Source organism: Empidonax traillii, unplaced genomic scaffold (genome assembly GCF_003031625.1).
Source record: "Empidonax traillii isolate 1590-97213 ecotype Southwest subspecies unplaced genomic scaffold, ASM303162v1 scaffold70:size1330859, whole genome shotgun sequence".
Classification (NCBI taxonomy): domain Eukaryota; kingdom Metazoa; phylum Chordata; class Aves; order Passeriformes; family Tyrannidae; genus Empidonax; species Empidonax traillii.
The window spans coordinates 1,163,213-1,182,801 of record NW_020955263.1 but is presented as its reverse complement, the minus strand read 5'-3'; the positions used below and the strand labels follow the sequence as shown (position 1 = coordinate 1,182,801).

The 19,589-nt window shown below is 38.4% G+C and overlaps 1 protein-coding gene and 1 long non-coding RNA gene across 4 annotated transcripts in view; one reads left to right on the top strand and one right to left on the bottom strand.

The window, feature by feature from the left end:
• The window catches only part of KIF20B (kinesin family member 20B), a 37,801-nt gene extending 22,098 nt beyond the window's left edge, over positions 1-15,703 (bottom strand). The window contains exons 1-14 of one of the 3 annotated variants that reach the window (XM_027880508.1): positions 15,624-15,703; positions 13,115-13,271; positions 12,543-12,629; positions 12,262-12,378; positions 11,924-12,062; positions 9,634-9,818; positions 7,589-7,637; positions 6,720-6,914; positions 5,630-5,741; positions 5,108-5,179; positions 4,516-4,662; positions 2,588-2,750; positions 1,326-1,586; positions 442-581 (exon numbers count right to left, since the gene is read on the bottom strand). In XM_027880508.1, the coding sequence (XP_027736309.1) occupies positions 442-581; positions 1,326-1,586; positions 2,588-2,750; positions 4,516-4,662; positions 5,108-5,179; positions 5,630-5,741; positions 6,720-6,914; positions 7,589-7,637; positions 9,634-9,818; positions 11,924-12,062; positions 12,262-12,378; positions 12,543-12,629; positions 13,115-13,270 (1,823 nt within the window). In that variant the 5' untranslated portion in view covers position 13,271; positions 15,624-15,703. Of the gene's footprint in view, positions 1-441; positions 582-1,325; positions 1,587-2,587; positions 2,751-4,515; positions 4,663-5,107; positions 5,180-5,629; positions 5,742-6,719; positions 6,915-7,588; positions 7,638-9,633; positions 9,819-11,923; positions 12,063-12,261; positions 12,379-12,542; positions 12,630-13,114; positions 13,273-13,337; positions 13,425-14,652; positions 15,249-15,623 lie in introns of those variants that run through there. The other 2 variants (XM_027880507.1, XM_027880506.1) reach the window with 2 other exon arrangements.
• On the top strand, positions 6,625-18,202 carry LOC114055901. The gene is made up of 3 exons (XR_003570859.1): positions 6,625-6,635; positions 11,891-11,894; positions 18,127-18,202. It is a non-coding gene; the product is annotated as an uncharacterized LOC114055901 (long non-coding RNA).
• The last annotated feature ends 1,387 nt before the right edge of the window (positions 18,203-19,589 follow it).

Sequence of the window (19,589 nt, the reverse complement as noted above, 5' to 3'; positions counted from 1 at the left end):
TTCCCTCCCCCACACACATCCCTTAAGAACAAGAGGGAGACAAATACACTGATTATGGGTAGCACTTAAAAAAAAGTGTTTTTTCCTAAGCTGCTTGAGCCAGAATATCTGTTTGCTAAAACCAAAGTAACCAAAGCATTTGCAAATGCCACTCCAACAGACAACCTATCAAGGCAGCTCTTCTCTTAGAAAGAGCTTCATAGGAACAAACACTACTCACAAGGTATACACACACCCCTCTACCCATCCCACAGAAAAAAATCAAAGCCACAGAATTTTGCCTGAGCTCATAGTCTAAACAAGCTGGTATACTAACAAATATAGTAGAAGATCAGATCTAGAAGAGTGTGGTCTCTTACAGCCAAGAGAGATTTAAGAAATAAGTGAATTTACTCTAATTTTCTTAACCAGTAACTTTAAAATCACTTAAAACCAGCTTACTTGAAATCTATTTCCCGCTCAGCAAAATATTGGGTAAACTCTTGTATCACTTCTTCACGAACTTTTAGCTCCAGCAGTAACTTATTCTTCTTTTCAGTAATAAGTTTGTTCTTCAGCTCTTCTATGAGACTCAGCAGTGTCTAGAATTACAATTAATATTGAGTTTTTTGTAAAGAAAGTTTCCCAGAAGTGAGATTTTTCCCAGTCCTTAAACACTACAACACTTCCCTCTCCTTCAGGCAAAAGTCTTTTCAGCTCTTTTATTAGCTTATTCATAAACAGAAGGATTCATGAGTGGGTTGAACTACCTGTTTAGTACTAACATAGCAATTTTTAAGTTTGCACAGAGGTGGCATTTACAAAGAACATTAAGTTTATAACAACAAATTCTTGAAGTTATCTTTAAAAACAGGCTTAAGATCCACAGAATTTGGCTTTTTTTTTTCAGATACCCATTTTTGAGGTGGTATTAATGAAACCTGCACAAAACTGTCTCTAGTCCTTTGTTCCCTCCTCCTTGTCTTCCCCTGTGTTCCTTAAAGGACAGTTTCCAGAGTTTTCTTGTCCGTAAAATAACAAAGGAACAATCTTCTGTATTGCTAAAAACCAAGTAATACTTTCTGTGCATTGACCACAGGATACCAAAAGAAGACAAAGTCAAACTTGTAATTCTTAATGCTCAGTCTGTACCCTGACACATTTCCTAGAGTTTTCCCACAATAAGCACTAAGTCATAAGTAATCCACTTGTAGTTTTAAACACTCCATTTAGGTAGGATAAGGGTGATCAGAAAAAACGGGTGAGAGATGGGAGAAACCAGGAGAAGAATACCTTGCTTCAAGGCTGCAGACTACACTAAGTCTTAAAGTAGCCCTGGCACATACCAGATATTCTTTTTTTCCAATAACAACTTTACTTTCTTCCTTTTCCTGCACTGCTTCTTCCCCTGAGGTATTCTGCTGTTCCTCCATCTCCTCCTCATCATCATTATCTTCTAACACATCTTCCAAGGTTCTGTCCCACAGGACAGTGGCTCTTCTCCTTGGGACTGACATTTTAGTGACACTAAGCAGTGATGATTCTCCTGCCAATTTCTGTCCAAATGACTGATCTTGGGGAAGAATAGATGTATCCATAACTAAAACCTGTCCAGAAAATAAAGAACAAAGTTATTGGTATTTTTCAAAACCTCCACTGGCACTTTGAAGACATACCTCTTGCACTCTCCTATAGCTCTCTGGAGCATATCCAGCCTATCCTCTATTCAGAGTCACTACTTAACACCAGTTTCCAGCTAGTGTACAAAGCTGTCACTTTGTAGTCTAACCCTTCCTTTGATCCTAGAAACACCAAGTTTCACTAGCTGGATAACCTCCAAGAGGGTTACCACCACTTGCACCAGGAGATTTCTCAATTTCCTGTACTTTGAGTTTCTAGTTGGATTACAGGAATACCATCCTACAAATTCTATTTCTTGAATAGCTCTATCACCCTTACAGTCTGCTCCTTCTGGTGGTGTACTTAGCCTGCCCAAATTCCAAAAGCATGGATCTAACTGCCAACAAAACTCTTCCACAGCTTTCATTACGACCACGGCACTGATCCCCAATAATTTCACCTTCCAACTTTACCGAAGTTATATCACTGCACTTCTACTCACTTTGATTCCACCTTCCCACTGAAGCCTCTGTGAACATAAAGATGAGCTTTCAAACTCTTTGATGCTCAGTCTATTTTATCAGTATTTCAGGTAAGCAATATTCCGAATTGAGACAGCAGTAGGATATTGGACAGCTAGAAGGACTCCTACTTGAGAGCATGTAATAACTACAGAAGAAAGATCCCCAGATCTCAGGGAATTTCTTTCAAATATAATAAGTGTCTTGTTAGGCTGGACATTTCATAGGAATTAAAAATTTTCAACAGGAGATGCTCCCACCCCCACACTTAGAAGGACAAAAAAAAGTCCCAACAAGGCCTTTTTAAGAGCTCTAGGAAAGAAAGCCCAACCAGGAATAATTAGAAATATCATTGCAACATGACAGAAAAATCCAGTAACTAAATTCGTATTCTCAAAAGTGAGAGAACCTGCTCTTTAAAGCAAATCAAAGTTATGGAGCAACAAGATAAACGACAACACACTTACTTTTTGTGCAATGGCAGAGAATTTTAGCACATTGAGTGTTTCATCATATGCTGAAGCACATTGGCTTATGTTTACTATCATGTATACCTTTCCCTTTCCACTGAAGAATCCTTGAAGGAAATGAGTTAACTTACTTTCCCGAAAGGGTATGTGCTGCTGTAACCTTTAAAGACAAAAGAAAGGACGATCAGAAGTTTAATAAATTCCAGGCAGTGCAAGAGCTATCCAGCCTGAAGACTTGAAAATACCTATAAAAGCAGCAGTCTTTAAATCAGTTAAAACTGTTTTGAACTAGATACAGCTGTTTGTGAAGAGATTGCGTGACTGTGATGACTGCTGCTTGACCTTTTTTCTGATCTGCTACAGCAATGCAATCAGTGGGAGCACTTACACCAAGTGTTCAACATTTAGCCTACAGTAGGTCACACAAGCCTCATGCTACATCAAACTATACCCTATCTCTCGCTTTTCTTTTCCACATCCACAAAAAGTACTTATGTAATTTTAGACATGCAGTATCCAACATTATCAGAGATCTTTCACCCCTTATCATACCTCTGAGAACAGACAATAGAAGTGTCTATCTAGGTAAGACTAGTATGCACCAAACATATGGAGATACTTTTCAGAACTGTACTCCTAATCCCCCAGAAGTTTGGCATGTCCTGCATCAGAAGTTGTGCCCTTGAAATTAACAGCTGGTGATATTTAATACTTACAGAAAGTTTTATAGGAATTCCTAAAACATGACTTTGCCACCAAATGCATTTTGGATGCATGACAGCTATTCAGTAACGTGAACAGTGCTACAGAACTCAGCAAGATGGTGACACTCCTGCCAGAATACATATATGGCCCAGAAACAGCTTTGCCACGTGATGGAAACAAGAACCATTACAAGAAAGTTACTGCTTCTTATTCTGCTTGCACAGGACCTGTATTAATACTTAATGATCGTGCTTCAGAACATTCCGTCCATATTGTTAAAATTCTACGTTATTAGGATCAGAAAGCTGTATGACAAATACACTAATGACCCCCTACACAGCTGCTAGTTTTAATGCATCCTTCCTATCTGGAAAGGTTAGGAAGTTAAAAACCCCATAAACTCACAAAATGTGAAGGGTTAATCAGGAACACACACAAGCAAAGCTTTTCCATCTTAAGGTGTGACACACTTCAAATGCTGCCAAGAATAGCGTTATGGACTAAGTGAATTTGGCAAAGCACATACAGGCATATCAAAGACAGCAAATAACTTATTTAACTTCTAGGACAGAAAAAGATCTTCAAATGAAAACCTATACAGGAAACAGTTCCTAGACAGTTACTAGTTTTTAGACAATTAACTTTTTGTATTTTGTATTACTTTTATTTAGATCCTCAAGCTGGGGCATAAACAGTGGGAAGGCTTTCTTTTGTCTACATTATGCTTAGCTAGATGAGTAGAGCGTTAAAATTATGTCACAGTTCAGAAACAACAGACAAATTTTGTCAAAGAGTACACAGTCATGATAGCACAGCAATGTCGTGCTGACAAGAAATGTCACAATGGAAGTCTGTAGAAGACACAGGTAGTTCCCAAAGAAGTAATGAAATTATGAAAACTGACTCTATGACATTATTGACAATGGTGTTTTAAACTTATTCTAATGCTTGATATGTCAAGCTCAAAAGAAGAAAGTTAAATTACTAAAATCTGTGATAGCATGTTTAAAGGATTATGTCAATTTGAATGATTTAATTAAAAAGAAAAACAAGGCAAGTTTAAAGATAACTTTGGTATACCAACAAAACTATAGTATAAATTTCCCAAGTTTTTTCTACCAGAAATTTAAGTGTTAATATTGTATATTTTAAACAATAGCTTTTAAATGTGGGCAATACTGAAAAAACACAACCAGTTTGCAATTCATAAAAGGACTTACTTTGACTGTTGACAGTTCTTGAGTGCATTAATACACTTGCCTAGAGTCAGGAGAGAGGTATTTATATTTCCACTCTCTTTCAATCTGTCACCTTCATTTCGGGTCTTGGTATATCTTTCTGAACCAGCAAGATCACAAAATGACAATCTGAAAGCAAAACAGGAAAATTCACTTTTTTTACCTTACAAGATGAACAAATGATTCACTTTTCAAAACGATCACTTTTCTTCATTCTTCTCAAAGTTGCTTCCCCAATCCAATTTCCCCCTATTTATGTCAAACATATTTTCAGCATGCTTCCTATTCCACCCACTCCCACCTCCTCAAACTGTTCCTTCTGGGGACTCACATGAGTTCAGGAGTATAGCAGGCTGGCAGAACCCTGTGATGAACAGAGGGGCCAAAATGGAGAACAGAACTGCAACCCGACAGGCTGAGGGGCCAAATACCATAGGAGCATAGGGAGTGGGAAAGCCACCATAGACGCAGGAAGCCCCCACAGGGAGCAGTGGGTATATAGTGCAGTACCAGTACATCAACACAAAAAATAACCAACAACTTCACCACAACAGAGACACTGTTCTGAACTTACTCATTGACTCGGGTCACTCGTGGTGTTCCTAAATCTTCAATTTTTAGTACCTTAACTGTGAATATGCTGTGACTAAAAGGAGAAATTGAAATCATAAGAGAAATTATGAAGTAGACCAATAATTTCAAAATATTTTTAGCCTCCACATTTGTTCAAAATGCTGTTGAAACTGTCAATGTATGTAAGCATATACTATCAGATACAAACTTTTATGTTTGTATGTTTATGTAGCACTTGTTTTGCTTTTTCCTCAGGCATTTAGAAGGAATAAAGATAAGTGCTTTTGTACAGAGTATTTGATAAAATGCTGTTTGCTTTAGGCCAAAAGGATTCAATCCTTCAGTAAGATGAGCAGCTACTTAAGCTATGTGTCACATACTGCTCAAGGACACCAAGACTGAAACCTAGAAATCTAGACCACTTTAAAGCCTCTTCCCTTCCTGAGGGCAATAAGCTATATTTTAGTTTCTCCTTCCTCCCACACACCACTCTATGCCCAGTGTTATTCAAAATGTTTCTTACCTTCTGCTGGAACAATGATTTAGTTTTGTGCTTGCAATACTCTGGTGTTTCAACCCCAGTTTTAGAAGTCTAAAAGCTTCTTTAGAGTCAGAAATCTGAACCCACTGCAGACCTTTAAGAAAAACAAATATGACAGTTTTGAAAATAACATTACCAAAATAAGTATTAAGAGGATAACATATGCACAGCAAGGATACTACTTCTACTTGAGGCTTTTACTATATCTGCTTCAGACACAAGTTGTACGATGACAAATAAAATCACAATGCCTCCTCTCACAGGAAAGAAAGGACAAGTATAACATATTATTTCATTCCGTTAGGACACTAAATATCTTTCATTCAAATTAAGTGAGCAACCTTAGCCTGAGCACTGAAAAGCCAAAAAGGTAAGGTCTAATATGAATAGAATGCCCTATATTCATATTCAGCAAAGCAGAATTCTATCTGCACAGCTTCTCTATTTCACACTACAATCATCTGGACATCTTTCAGGGTCACCAACTTAACTGAAAAAGCATCAAGCCACACAAACACCTAAAAAAAGCCCTTACTCTAGAATTGGTGCCTTGATTGTTCAAAGAATCTGTAACAAATTAAATAGGTTTAAAACTCTTTTTCCCCATGACCTCAAACAAATGTTGAACTGTTATTTATTATCCCCACACTCCTGCAATCCAAAACAGAATTACAGGTTTGATTAGAGATTAAAATGCAATTTCAAGTCAGACTGAACTTTCTCAAATATTCTCTGAAGTCTGCTTCTCTACAGAAAATACCAAAAGCAAACAAAAATCCCCCAAACTGTTTAGACAATTATAAATACAGTTAAGAACTACTGGAGTATTTAGGAAAATGGAAAAGAGAAAACCACTAACAAATTTGTCAGTTGTTTCCAGTATTTATCCTACTTCAAAGAAATAGAGGCAGTGGAGTGCACGGAGGCTTTCAACAGTTACTGTCACTCGAGGGAGGCATTTCCGGTGCCACAGTGAATGCAGTGAGGAGTTTTCCAATCCAGAAAGAAGCATTATTTCAGGTAGACCAACTTTTCATCTAACATTTGGCAATTTGCAATGTATTCTATTCACCTTTTACAAAAGAACAGCCCTTGATGTCTTGAGCAAGGCGTAGTGTTTTCCTTTTCTTGTCATTTGATATAGGAATCAGTAGATCATAAAAACATTCATTGTAAATCTCGAAAAATGAAACCCAAACAGAAAACTTGATGTAATTTCTCGCAGTTGTGGCAGACTGTTCTGAGTCTTCTGAGTTATCTTCCAAATCTGCCAAATACAAAATATTACCAGTCAATATAGACCTAGCAAAGTGAGTTTCATTAAAAAAATTTATAACAGAAAAAAAATTTATAAGTTAAGTTTATTAATTAAAAAAAAAAAATTGAAAGTTGATATTACAGCAGACTTCTTAAGAACCCTTAACTCACAAAAATGCATTCAAGTTCCCACCCCCTTTCTTAAATGTTTGAAAGTCACATGCTTTAACTACACATTTGCAAGAGACACTTACTGTACTATCAAGCACGTACAGCTTAGTAAGAGTTATCCAGGTCTCTTAAGGCAGAGTTCAACTGACAAGCATACTTCATTTTGACTTTTTAAAGCAAACCTAGTATTTTGGTAGTTTTTAAAATGCTAGAATTAGATTTATAGATTTATATAGTGGTATCCTAAAAGCCTGTAAGGATACTACTAGAGCCCATAGCTTAAGTAATACTACTTTTCCTTGCTATAGTTACAGCTCATATAATGCCTGTCAGGTGTCCTAACCATTTTATCCTTAGGTTTTCTGCCCAGACAACTTGCTCATTATCCAATTCACAGCCACTTGAAAATTGACAAGTAGTCATTTTATTATTAACATAGGCCAGAAGTCAGTTATTGATGCTAATAAAGCTTCTTTGACATCTTTAATTGCAATTTTTTAATACAAAACATACCCTTAGAATCAACAGGTGCACTGCTGTCTGTGCTAATCTGATGGTCTACCTACAAAAGAAAACAGAAACTTTAAAATATATTGTTGTCAGTACAATACACCACAAGTTACTAAATAGGAAGAGAGCATGGGTGCAACATGCCCATAGAAAGATCCTGGTTACAAATCATCTCTAGTTCAATGTACCCATATACAGCTGTTGAAAGGGCTGTTCTTACCCTTCCCTGATACTTCCCTTACCTCAGTATACGGCATTTCAGCTTGTTGAATCAGCAGCAGTTTAGCTGCTGATGGAGAAAATGGAGGAGTGGGAGCCCCCACAGAAACAGTGATTTAACAGGATGATTTGCAGGAGTCCAGTTGCAGTTTACACATTAGTCTTACACTGGTAAATCTAATGAGTCCTGAGGTTTTTTATTATTGGTGTTTTGCTAATACACAATTTCATATCTTACACCTTACTAGGCCAACCCTAAGAAACAGCAGTAAAGGTAGAACACTCATTCACTTAAAAAAATTAAATGAGCAAATTATTGCTTCCTGATACATGCTTGAAATGAATGATACAGTTGAAATAAACTCAAGGTTTTAGAAAAAAGCTTCTTGCTGAGCTACTTTAAAAAAAAAAAAAAAAAAAGAAACCAACCAAAACCATATAGCTAGAGCTTATAATCTTCATACACTTGCACTCCCTTCCCAGTCTTAATCTTGGTTAGTTAGCTTTTTTTCTAGGCACAGACTTGCCAGTGACAATGCCTAAAGAAATTAATTTCATCTACCAAAACAAGTATGCTTAAGAGAACTACCAAGAAGTAAAAAACAGGTGTGGTTTGGGTCAGAGTTTTTTAGCATTCTGTCAAGAGTATTTTTCATATAAAGCTGGGATTCTGTAAGTGCTCCTGAAATAATGGAATACTTATGTAATCAAAACTTTTAGATTTAAGCTTTATACATATAAATCACCCACCCAAACCTGTCTCTGTTAAAGCAGACGCAAACTTTGCCAGCAAATTTATAAGCTTAAGTATTCTTCTTATAACCACAGTTTTACAAAGTAGAGGGTATATATATGTGCACTCAAACACACACGACAGCTTTTTCTGAAGACTGTCAGAGCTAGATTTAACATATTCCTGTACTTCTGAAGTCAAGTCAAAGAATTTTGCTGCCATCTACCTTCCACCCTGGATGGATAAAAACCAAGGTAACAGATATATTGCTTCCAACAACAGCCCTTATAACCTAGCATACCACAAGGGAGATGCTTAATTCTTTTCATTAAAAACAAAAAAAAAAAGCAAAATAGTGCCTTTCTAGTTCCAAATCTTGGCATATGCTAAGTTTTATTTTACATTATTCCCTTCATTTCAGAATGAAAAGAAACCAAGAAAAGGGTATGCTTATACAAAATACAAATCCCTCATAACTGCAATTGGACTAAACAGCTTTAGAATTCCAGGCAGCTCCTAAAACTGGAGTGTAATTCTGGACTGATCAACAGTGAATATAAGAATAAAGTCCAGCAGAAATCCATTTTTTACTCAAATCTCTAAGTCCACTAGTGTTATAGCTGTGCTGTTTCAAATAAAGTTTTGCTTCTTTTGAAGATATTTGTCAAACTGAAAGAGGAAAACAACCTCAGAATTGTCAAATTTCTTCAACTACCCTGAAAAACAGTAAGTTACTTAAAGGATCAGACCTACTAGTATCCCCACAGATAGAAAGGAGACTATTTGTATTCAAATCTTGTTAAGCACCAATAAGCCCAGAGAATAAATTATCAGGTGCCCAAGCTACAGGAAAAAAAACAAAACCAACAAAATCGCTTAGCGTTTACATGTCCATCGAGTATTCAGCCATGAGACAGAAATCCACAGAACAGGGTTCATCATCTATTGCTCACTTTACTGCTCATCTGAATAGCTGGCTGACACCAAACACACACATCCACACATAAGTACAGCTAGTCTCTTCCCACTGAAAAATGGAGAACATAGAGCTATCTAAAGATACATTTACTCATCAGTGTACAAAAGGCTCCTCTACCTCTTTTATTAGGCGAAGTAGTGAATTTTTAATTGCAGTTTCTTCTCTCACTTCATTTTCAGTCAGCTTTATATAATCTCTACACCGATGGGGTTTGAGATCCATTGCTGTGTAAAGCTTTCCTTGAATACTTTTAAACAACAGATCCAAGGCCCTTGGCAGAATACCAACATCATCTTCTGTCCCTGAAAGAAAAAACAAAAGAAAAATCCTAATTACTAGTGTGAATAAGGTATACAGATAAACAAAGACAGAAAAATAAGAAATCTTAAAGCATATAGGAGAAATTTGGAGGCAACTTACAGCATAAATCAGTGGGGGTTTTTTTTGTATTCTCAAGGTAATAAAAATGCCATTAGAGTGTTTTTAAAGGTATTCAACTTTCAGCAACAGTTCATGCTCTACACCAATGATGGGCATAGCATAAAATAAAAACTGCTAGAGTATTCTGTGTAAGCTTAGCCTTGAGGGAAAATAAACAAACAAAACCCCACAACCAACTAACATTTAATCAAGATTTACAGTTTTTCAACTGTATTTCATAGGCTGCCTTCACTCTCTCTCAAGGAAGCAGCCCTGAAACAAAACTCATTACTGATCTTTTAGCTGCAGTCCTGTATTAATTCCACAGACCCTACAAAAATCTTCTAGAAACCTTGTGAAGACTCACTCCTTTCCCTGTCCCAGATCCTTTACTCAGAACATACTACTTTTGCACCTGAATGACAAAAAAGAGTCAAATAAAAGTCGCAGTTTACAGTTCATCTTTCTGAATCCAAGTTTAAAAAGGGTTCACTCAAGTTCTAAACCAGAGAAAAGAAGAAGGCAGAATTTATCAGGCTGACAAATTTCTCCCGTTCTTCAGACATTTAAAAGTTACAGCACTAGCCTGGTTGCCTAAGTCAGAACTTATATAAAGTGTGGTTGGCCCTCAAATCACAAGCTATTAACCAAATAGCCTATTAAGCTTAAGTACTGTTTCACTGTATGTATTTTTCCTCATCTCATCTCCTCTCAAAATTTTTTTTTATTTATAGCAATGCCAGTTGTAATTCAACCTAACACAAAGTAACAGTCACTGGTGAACAATCCTAAAAGACTGCTTAATCCTTCACTTAAATCTTTTGCCATTGCCTGAATAGAAGTTCCCATATAATGCAAGAGTGGAATAACAGAAGAGGAAATCACAGCACCCAGTACACAACATTCTGCCCTGCCAATTTTTATCCAAGGCCTAAAAATATAATACCACAAATAAGCTTCTAGTCAAAAAGATGTCAACCAAAAATTCTTGAAAAACCACACAATACACCCCCCAAACTAGTCAAGCATGGAGGAACTGTATGCTTTAGGAATTTTTGTTTTCTGTTATTTATCTATTATTTATTAATACAGAAAAGAGCATCCCATTATTGCCCCAGATAAATGGTAACTGAAAGTACTGGTAGTAACCTTCAATTATGGTCCACCTAACTGAAGATTGCTTAGAAAATAATGTCACTTCAATAAAGATCAGTTTCAGAAGGCACAAAACTTATTGTCCTTCTACTATTTTTTTGTGTAAATTAAGTGGTATAGCATCCAGAACAACATTTCATGATAGGAAAAATGGTTTCCACATGAATCAAATCATCTTATTTGTTACAATGCTTTGAAAAATAACTCAAGAATGACATCTTCTGACCAGAAAGGATATGGAGCTTTAACAGAATAGAAGCATCAGGAGACAAGGTCTCCTAGGATACTGTTAAGCTCAGGAACTCATGATAAGACAAACACACAAAAGTAATCAAACCTGTTTCAAAACATTTATTCTTTTCCTCTAATAACTGAAACAGACTCAAATATAATTTCTTATTTGTGCATATAAGATGCATATAACCATAATAATAAGAAAATTTGAGAAAACACTAGTCTGGTGTAAAGCAACTTACATACTTTTCATATCTTATTATAGAGAACATTGTTTTCTCAACTCCCCCTCACTCCTGATCTTCTAGATACTTGAAGGAAAAAAGAAAAGTCTCACAGATCTGGTTGAAATTACTATAGCCTTACAAAGCAATATGACTAGTGTTTATGTAAACTCTGGCAGGGATTGTCTGTTGGCATTTATATTTGTTATGGAAAGGGACTTTCAAAGACTATTTATTGATACTCAAAAGAAGCCAATGTACAGGACTTACAGTTTAAATGAAGGGAAAAGTTATAATATTTCTGCTAGAAGTAATCCTCACTTAAAAAAAAAAAATAAAAGAAGTGTATTCAAGAACTTGTTTTTACTTTATACCTTGGAAAGTGTAAGTTTTCCCAGCATTTGTAACGCCATATGTAAAAACAAGACGATTATATCCATCTAAGAAATCTTGCACTGGTTCCTTCATGGTACCTTCAAAGAATTCTTCTTGAGTTGTTTCAGGTCCAAACACCTGAGTATTACCAAGAAATATTTATACTTTCTTTAAGCAATCATTAGAGACTTTTAAAGGCTTTTTTAAATTCTTTTTGTTCACAATCTTAAAGACTACAAAGTTAAATAAAAAATATAGTTGGTTTGGTATTGAATAATATAAGTTAAACAAAATGCTCCAGGAATAAATTAAAAACTTCTAAAGACAACTCATTTACTCGTGAAAAAGTGAATTTCTGTATCATCTGTCCAGCAGTTTTTTCACTTAGTCGATTCAAATAGTGGTGAGGGGGTTTCAGTATGATGTTTGTTGAGTCTTCAAGTGAAACACAGTCCTATTAAAAGGAAACACAAGCAATGCAGGCATGAAGAAAATATAAAGAGCCGATTTACAGAAAAAAAAAAAAAACCACACAAAAAATCTCACACAAAACAAATTTAAGGTATTAAGGTATTTTTAAAGGTATTTAAGGTATTTTTAAACTAAGTAACATCCCACCTGTGTTCCATTTTCTCTTTCCAGTGGTGTAAATGGCCTAATACGCAGGCTAACTTGTATGTGTCCCTTGGAGTCCAAAGTGCTCCCCTTAAAAAAAAAATTAAGAAAGTCAGACTTTTTTTTTCTTTATTTGAAAACTAGTATGTTAAGGCAGCTCTATTTAATCAGGCTGTTTTGAACAGACTAATTTGATAACATGGGAATCAAATTAATTCACTACATCGTTTTTTACAAGTGCTTAGGCCCCTGCAGAAGTTGGCTGTGATGAGTTAATCTTGTAGCACATACATATACACACTGCATTCAGTCCAACTAGAGATAAAGAATGACACCCACAAAATATTCTATGAAATAAAATTAGCCTCATTCACAGAAAACTGATGTTCCCAATAGTGCATCAATGCAGTGCCACACAACTTTGCCTAATTCTATGCATCTCTTCCAAATTTAAACATACAAGAGATGCTTTCCATCTTCTCTGTAAAATTCAGACTATTCTTATTGATGAAAGGACTACGCTTATTTTGTAAAAAATAAATTTTGAAGCAATCTAATCATTTAAGCTTTCTTACCTGACTTGTGTCTGAGCTTGAAGAAACCAAAGAAAATTCAGAGGAGAGATCTGTTTTAAGATCTTCCACACTCACTGGTCCTGATCTTGGAGGTAGCTCAATGCTAGAAATATAGGATGGTCTATAAAGTTTGTCATTATCCAAACTTGGATCCATTCTGCAAAATAAAATAAAACTATTTTATGCTCCCTAATCATATAGCTTCTGAAGCCCCTTAGAAGATAGTTCTTTAAGGAGAAAGCTTTCCTCATCCTATTCATAATTTACATGGCAAGTTTCTGGTAGCTGGGGAGTGAGTCTGCAGAGGGCTTTGCATCATGATGAATCAGGAAGAGCCATTCTCGTTTAAACAGACAGCACCTGTTTACCAGGGAAAAACCTTACACATATGCCACAAACTTGTTTAAAAACCATGTCCGACAAGAAAGATATAATCTGAAAACTAATCCTGTTGTTCCACATCAACTTCATCATCCCACTGTAGTGTCCATTTAGAATGTCATGGTTATCTCTGCAGGATCTTATAAATATTCGGTGCTATAAAGATAACACAATGTAACATAATACAGAGTTCAGAAACATTCCAAAGACTAATAAGACAGTTACAGCTATTAAAGGGGCACTAGAAAACCAGAAAACCCCATGCCAGAGTACAAATTAAAGTACTGCTTTCTAGCAATTTTACAGATTAGCAGATAAGTTTATTAATCCAGAATTTAATTATTTTTGGGCATGTCTGAATCTAAGCAGTGAAAATTTGCTATAGAAAATAAGTTAATTGATTTAGTGTTGATAGTAGCCAGGTAAATTTCAACATAACTTTTAAAAAGTGCATTTTATTTTAAAATATTAGTATATTTTTTCTGCACTCTACTCTCCTATTCCTTTTTCTTGTGATATTACAGGTGTGACATGGCAGGCTTTGTTATAGATTCAGTTTAAAATAACTCACTGGGCAATTACTAATAGACTATGGCAGCAAGGAATCCAGCAAATAGACACCTACGATATGACCTCCTACATTTCGAAGCTTTGCGCACAATAATTCAATGGTCTCCTAGTACTACATTCCCATACCTAGGTTACAGCAGAGCATGTAAATTGTTTCTCTAAGTACTAATGGAGAACATGCAGTGTTCATTAAAACAATGGATAGAGCAGGGCTGGTTCAAAATCCCTTTGTTCAAAAACAATATTTGTTGCCTACTTGTTAAGCAATCCTATCTTCATTTCCCCCAACAAAAAAACCTGAGAGATCTCTGCACTTCAGCGTCAAAATACTTAACAGCTAAATCTTTCTATCTAGGCTGCAAAAGGCAGACAGAGACCTCTAAGCAGCTAGACAAGTGTCACCCAGCTTCAAATGAGGTAAAAATGTACATAAACTAAGCATTAATGTTTACTTTGTTTCTTCTAACCTACATTTTTAATTTTTGTCAGGCAACTGTACGAAAACCAGGAAAAACGCGGCCCAAAATATCATCATGGCTTGAACAAAGACTGACCTGTGAATAAGCTACAGCTGGAAAGAAACGTACCTGTGCTATCACGATTTGAAGTCTTATTCATCAGCTACACAAAGCCACACTGCAAAACTCTTATCAACTCTTTACCAAAAATATATTTGTCAGATAACTGACATTTTAATTGCTTTAAATATAAGCTTTAAGTGTGATTTGTCAAGATTATGCTCTCATTCTGTATCTTATTACGTAAGAGGCAAAAAGCAAACACTAAGCTGTGTATACAAAGCTGGAACTAGAAGTGTTTACATAGCCCAGCACCCAGCGCAGCGAGGTTCAGACCCCGCCAGAATGCAAAGCCCAAGGTGCAGGCTATCTATCTGCCTCCACGTGGTGTCACACAGCACTGCAATTGATTCATATATTCTGGTATAAACAACTATATAGCCTGGTTGCAGCCACTAAGAAGTACGTGTATACTGTGTTATTCTACCTCTACTAACCGCGGCAATAGAGCTGCAGACACCCTTAAAGAAGGGGATCCCCAATGGCACACACAGCAAAGCGTGGTCACAGCACTCACACGCTGCCTGCAGCACTGCCGGGCGGCACAAGGCAAGACAGAAAGAGCTCCAAACCACACCGGAGCCTACATAAAACCTAAAGCATCAGCCCTTACACTTAAAAGAAAAAACACTAAAAGGACACTCTCCGCAGACACAACCTCTCACTTCCAGGCTTCGCCCGTTCCTACGGGACACAACCGCCAGGGCTCTGTCCCGGCACGGCCCGGCCCGGCCCGGCTGGGGCGTTACCCACGCCCTGCACGGACACCGAAAACTGCCCGGGCACTGAAAACTGCCTGCACCCCGCCTTCCTCCTGCCAGCTAAAGCCCCGCGCCCCGCAGGGGCTGCCCCGCCAGCCCACTCCCGCTGCCATTCCCACTCCCGCTGCCATTCCCATTCCCGCTGCCATTCCCATTCCCATTCCCGCTGCCATTCCCATTCCCATTCCCGCTGCCATTCCCATTCCCGCTGCCGCTCACCCGCCTCGCCTCTCCCCCGCTCTCTCCTCCGGCCGCGGCTTCTTTTCGAATCCGACCAATGGCAGCGCTCAGGGCCGCGCAGCCTCCTGGGAGTGCGGCGGCGCAAGGCCCGACGGGAGGTGTAGTCGCGGAGGGGCGGGGCTGCCGTGCCCTGATGCGCCCTCCGGCAGGGTCGGTGCGCTCCGAGAGGGCTGGAGGGTTTTCGGTACTGCTGGGGCTCGGGGCTGTCAGGGCTCGGGTCCGGCCCCGACCCGGCGGCGGCGACAGCAGCAGCAGCAGGATCATCCTGGCTGCCGCAGGAAGGCGCCCTGGCTCCGCCGGGCCTGCCCTCACCTGCCTGCAGCGGCCGGACCTCGCCTCCCTAAGGCGCGGCAGAAGGACGTGTGTAAGTTCAAACCTGTCAGCCCTCGGGGTGGTCACAGCGGTGCTGTTTCCAGGGGCGTTTTGCGGTCTGGTTATAAGCGGGATAACTGCAGTGGTGAGACGGAAGAAGCTGCAGATGCTGTGTATCAGGGCAGGGATCAGCTGAGTTGGGAAACACCGCCTGTAAATCCAGGATGTGCTTGTGCCTTTGTGGCAGGATAGACCCACCCTCATAAGACCTAAAATCCGATCAAGCTCTCATGCAAGATCAGCTCGTGGAGCCAGGGTGTTGTCTTGGTCTTAATTATGCTAAAACCATCCTGGTTCACCAGACTTTGGGAGCCCCTGGTGGTCTAGGGGGTTAAGGCGCTGCACTGTCACTGCAGAGACCCGGGTTCGATTCCCGGTCAGGGCCCCTCCCCGGGCAGATGGAGCTCGTTAGCCCTGTAAGGCAATCCATCTGCGTCCTGAGGACCTCGCTGCCACCGTCCAAGCTCGCTTGGCCCCAGCAGATGAACCTCAGGATTAAAGGGTGGGCTCAGTTCCGCGCACACTGTGTCTCACCTAAAAAATCCAATGCGCAGGCTGGAAGGTGGGAAGACCTTCCCCGGTTCTTCGTTCGCGAAGACTGGCCATTTGAATACACATTTTGCTTTTGGAAGTCTGATTTAACAGATAAGCTGATAGCTGGCCTGTAAATGTGTGACTAGCAGTCAGTCACTTTATACTATAAAAGTCCAATCCCCTCTCACGAAGTCAGGTTATTCTGACATAACCCTTCTTCGGATGTGTGTGTGGAGATTTCTCCCTTGGCTGGGAATGCCCTCCAAGGATACTCCTGGAGGTAGAGAGAAAGCGATCTTCCCAGGAGTGTTTGTATGGGTGAGTTATATCAGATCTCTACTTAATAATTATTCCTTTTTGCTAGTTAATATAATTGTTTCAATAATTGCTTTGTCACAGTGCACTATTCTACTTTATGCTATATTATACTCTACTAGTTGATTTATAGTGTTTATATTGTATAGTAAATAATTCTGATAAAGATTTTTCATCTGTTCATCTGTTCATTTATTGTAATAAATAATTAATTTATATAAATATATCTGTTTTACCATCATTAAAACCTGCGGGACAAAGTGGTTTAGTCAGACCTCTATAACTCCTTTAAATTTAAACCATTAACACAGTCTGAGGCTAAGACAGGATTCATCCTCTCCTAAGCCCCTTTTTGAGAAGGAGTTTAGTAAGTAAAGGAGTCCTTTCTGTACCTCGAGACTCATCAGCAAGGCTCTGCTTTTTAATAACTTTGTCTAAGCCTTCCACTCCCACCAGCGACAGCCTTACCCCATGTTCCAGTCCTGAGAAATGACAGCTGTTCCAAAATTAGTAAGGGACCTTTGATTAAAACCTTCCCCAGGTCGAAATTATTGCTGGGTACCAGGTTTGCATGGTGGGCATTTGATTTCTTAATCAACAATGAGAGAAATCCTTCACCTTTTTTTTCAAAACAATGTCGTAACATCAATCAGATCATTGTTTTCTAGAATGTCAGGGTGTGGGAATGTACAGGATTTGGTAACAAAAGTCACCATGAGTTTCTCTCAGAATCAGACAGAAATTCTTTGAACTTTAATAAGGAATATCTGCCTGTTTTAAATTGAAATAAAAGGACAAGAAACTTGAAAGTAGTTAGTATCTGCCAAAACCAAACATTTGTTTTTCATTTGAAGAAAAGAATGCTAGCAACACCAAGCAATTCTGTAAAGGAATAATTCTACACAGATCCTATATCAGCTGCTTTGATGAGGTTGTCTTTAGGATTAAATTTTATCTTTCTTTAAAAAGAGGTTATGTCATATCAGTAAAATATGTATACTTGATTTCAGTTTAAATGTAGGCCACATTGCAAGAGTTGGTCTGTTTTAACAGCAGAAAATGATGCAATGTTAAATTTGAAATTGCTAGCAAAACTGAAAAGTTCTTCAAGTCATTCTTGAAGACTTAGGCTCACTTTTTAAAAAGTATCTTGGTTTCTATCCTAAACAACATTAAAACTACTGAACTTACCTAATGCCAAATCAACTTTTTCATACCAAGAGGAAACTGAGAATGACTCTGAAAGAAAGGGAAAAATTAGCTCCTGGAATCAAACCTGACAGCTATTCTTTTCTACTTGTTGGAAAGGAAAATTGAAGATCTTCTTGGAATATTTTGCAAGGTATATACCTAAAAAAATTGGGTTCTATGTCCTGCAGAAAATTATGCTTGCTAAGTTGGGGCATAATAAAGCTCATGGTACAGGCAATATTTTCATTGTGTTTGAATATTAGATTTCTAAAACCATTTATATAATACTACACATTCTTAAATTTTAATTTGAACTTGTATCTCAAAGGACTACTATCAGCATACTGAAAGAGCAAACTAAACCACAATCTAACGTGTTCTTAGCCTCACACAAACCATGACAAACAAAACATTAGGTCAGCATAACCAATCCAGCTTTCTTTGGAATGGGAGATGAAGCAACTTCATCTATGTACGTAAGCTTTATGACTTTCCATCAATATATTCTCCTTAAAGTGTTTTGTGCAAGACAGCCAGTTGCAAAAATTATATCTGTTGCCAAAACAGCATTCAGAAACTCATTCACCCCTGAAATTTGATTATGTTTCTTTTTAAATTCTCTATAACTTGTGTAGCAAGTTGCCACTCCCAAGCGGAAAAGATTTCTATAAATGACTGTTACCATTACCCTTGGAAACTTGTATGCCTTTTATTTGGGATGGGATTCAAAAGTTGTGGATAGTCTACTCATCTGAGTGATGAGATGATGTCCTGTGAGACAGCATTTCTCAACTTGCTTTTACATCGCTGTCAGAAGTAATCAGAGACATGGTCAACACTGCCCAGCATCCTTCAGCACATCTGAGCAGCAGCCAAACCAGAACTGGCTTCAGTTCCTTTGTACTCAACTCACCTTCCCCAGGGAATTAACTAAGTATTTCAGTTTTCCCTCATCAGTCTTGGTTCTGCGGTGGTTCCCCATGCCCTGGCAGCACTGCCTTCCCATCCTGGATGCAGGCCAAGTCCTTCTGCAGGGTTCGTTTGGGGCCAGCTGGCAAGAGCACTGCTGTTCGTTGTCACAGAGATGTCTTGGAAGAAAATGGTGCGTTATGTAATCCTCCTGGTAATCTGCCATGCCAGTCCTTTTTAATCCCTGTCTTTCTGGGCAGTTTGTGTTATTTATCCTTCTTATTTCCACAGCCTGGTGGGTGCATTTCCTTTAATTTTATCCTATGTCCTCACTGCCCCACTGCCATCAGTTGCCTTCAGGGTGACACTATTTCTAATGCACATACAGCTGATCTTATGAATTCATGACTTCACAGACTGTTCATTTGCATATTTTTCTTTATCAAGGTAGGTATGTTTTCTTTTATCATCTCTTTTAAACAATGAGCTAGTTCTTGAGTCTCATGAGTGCTCCCTGGCATGGCAGGCATTGGCCCAGGGACAGATAGTGGCTTTGGGGCACGGATACCTCACTGGTGCTGGGCAGAGAAGAGGTTTTCACATAGTCTGGATCTTGCATTAGAG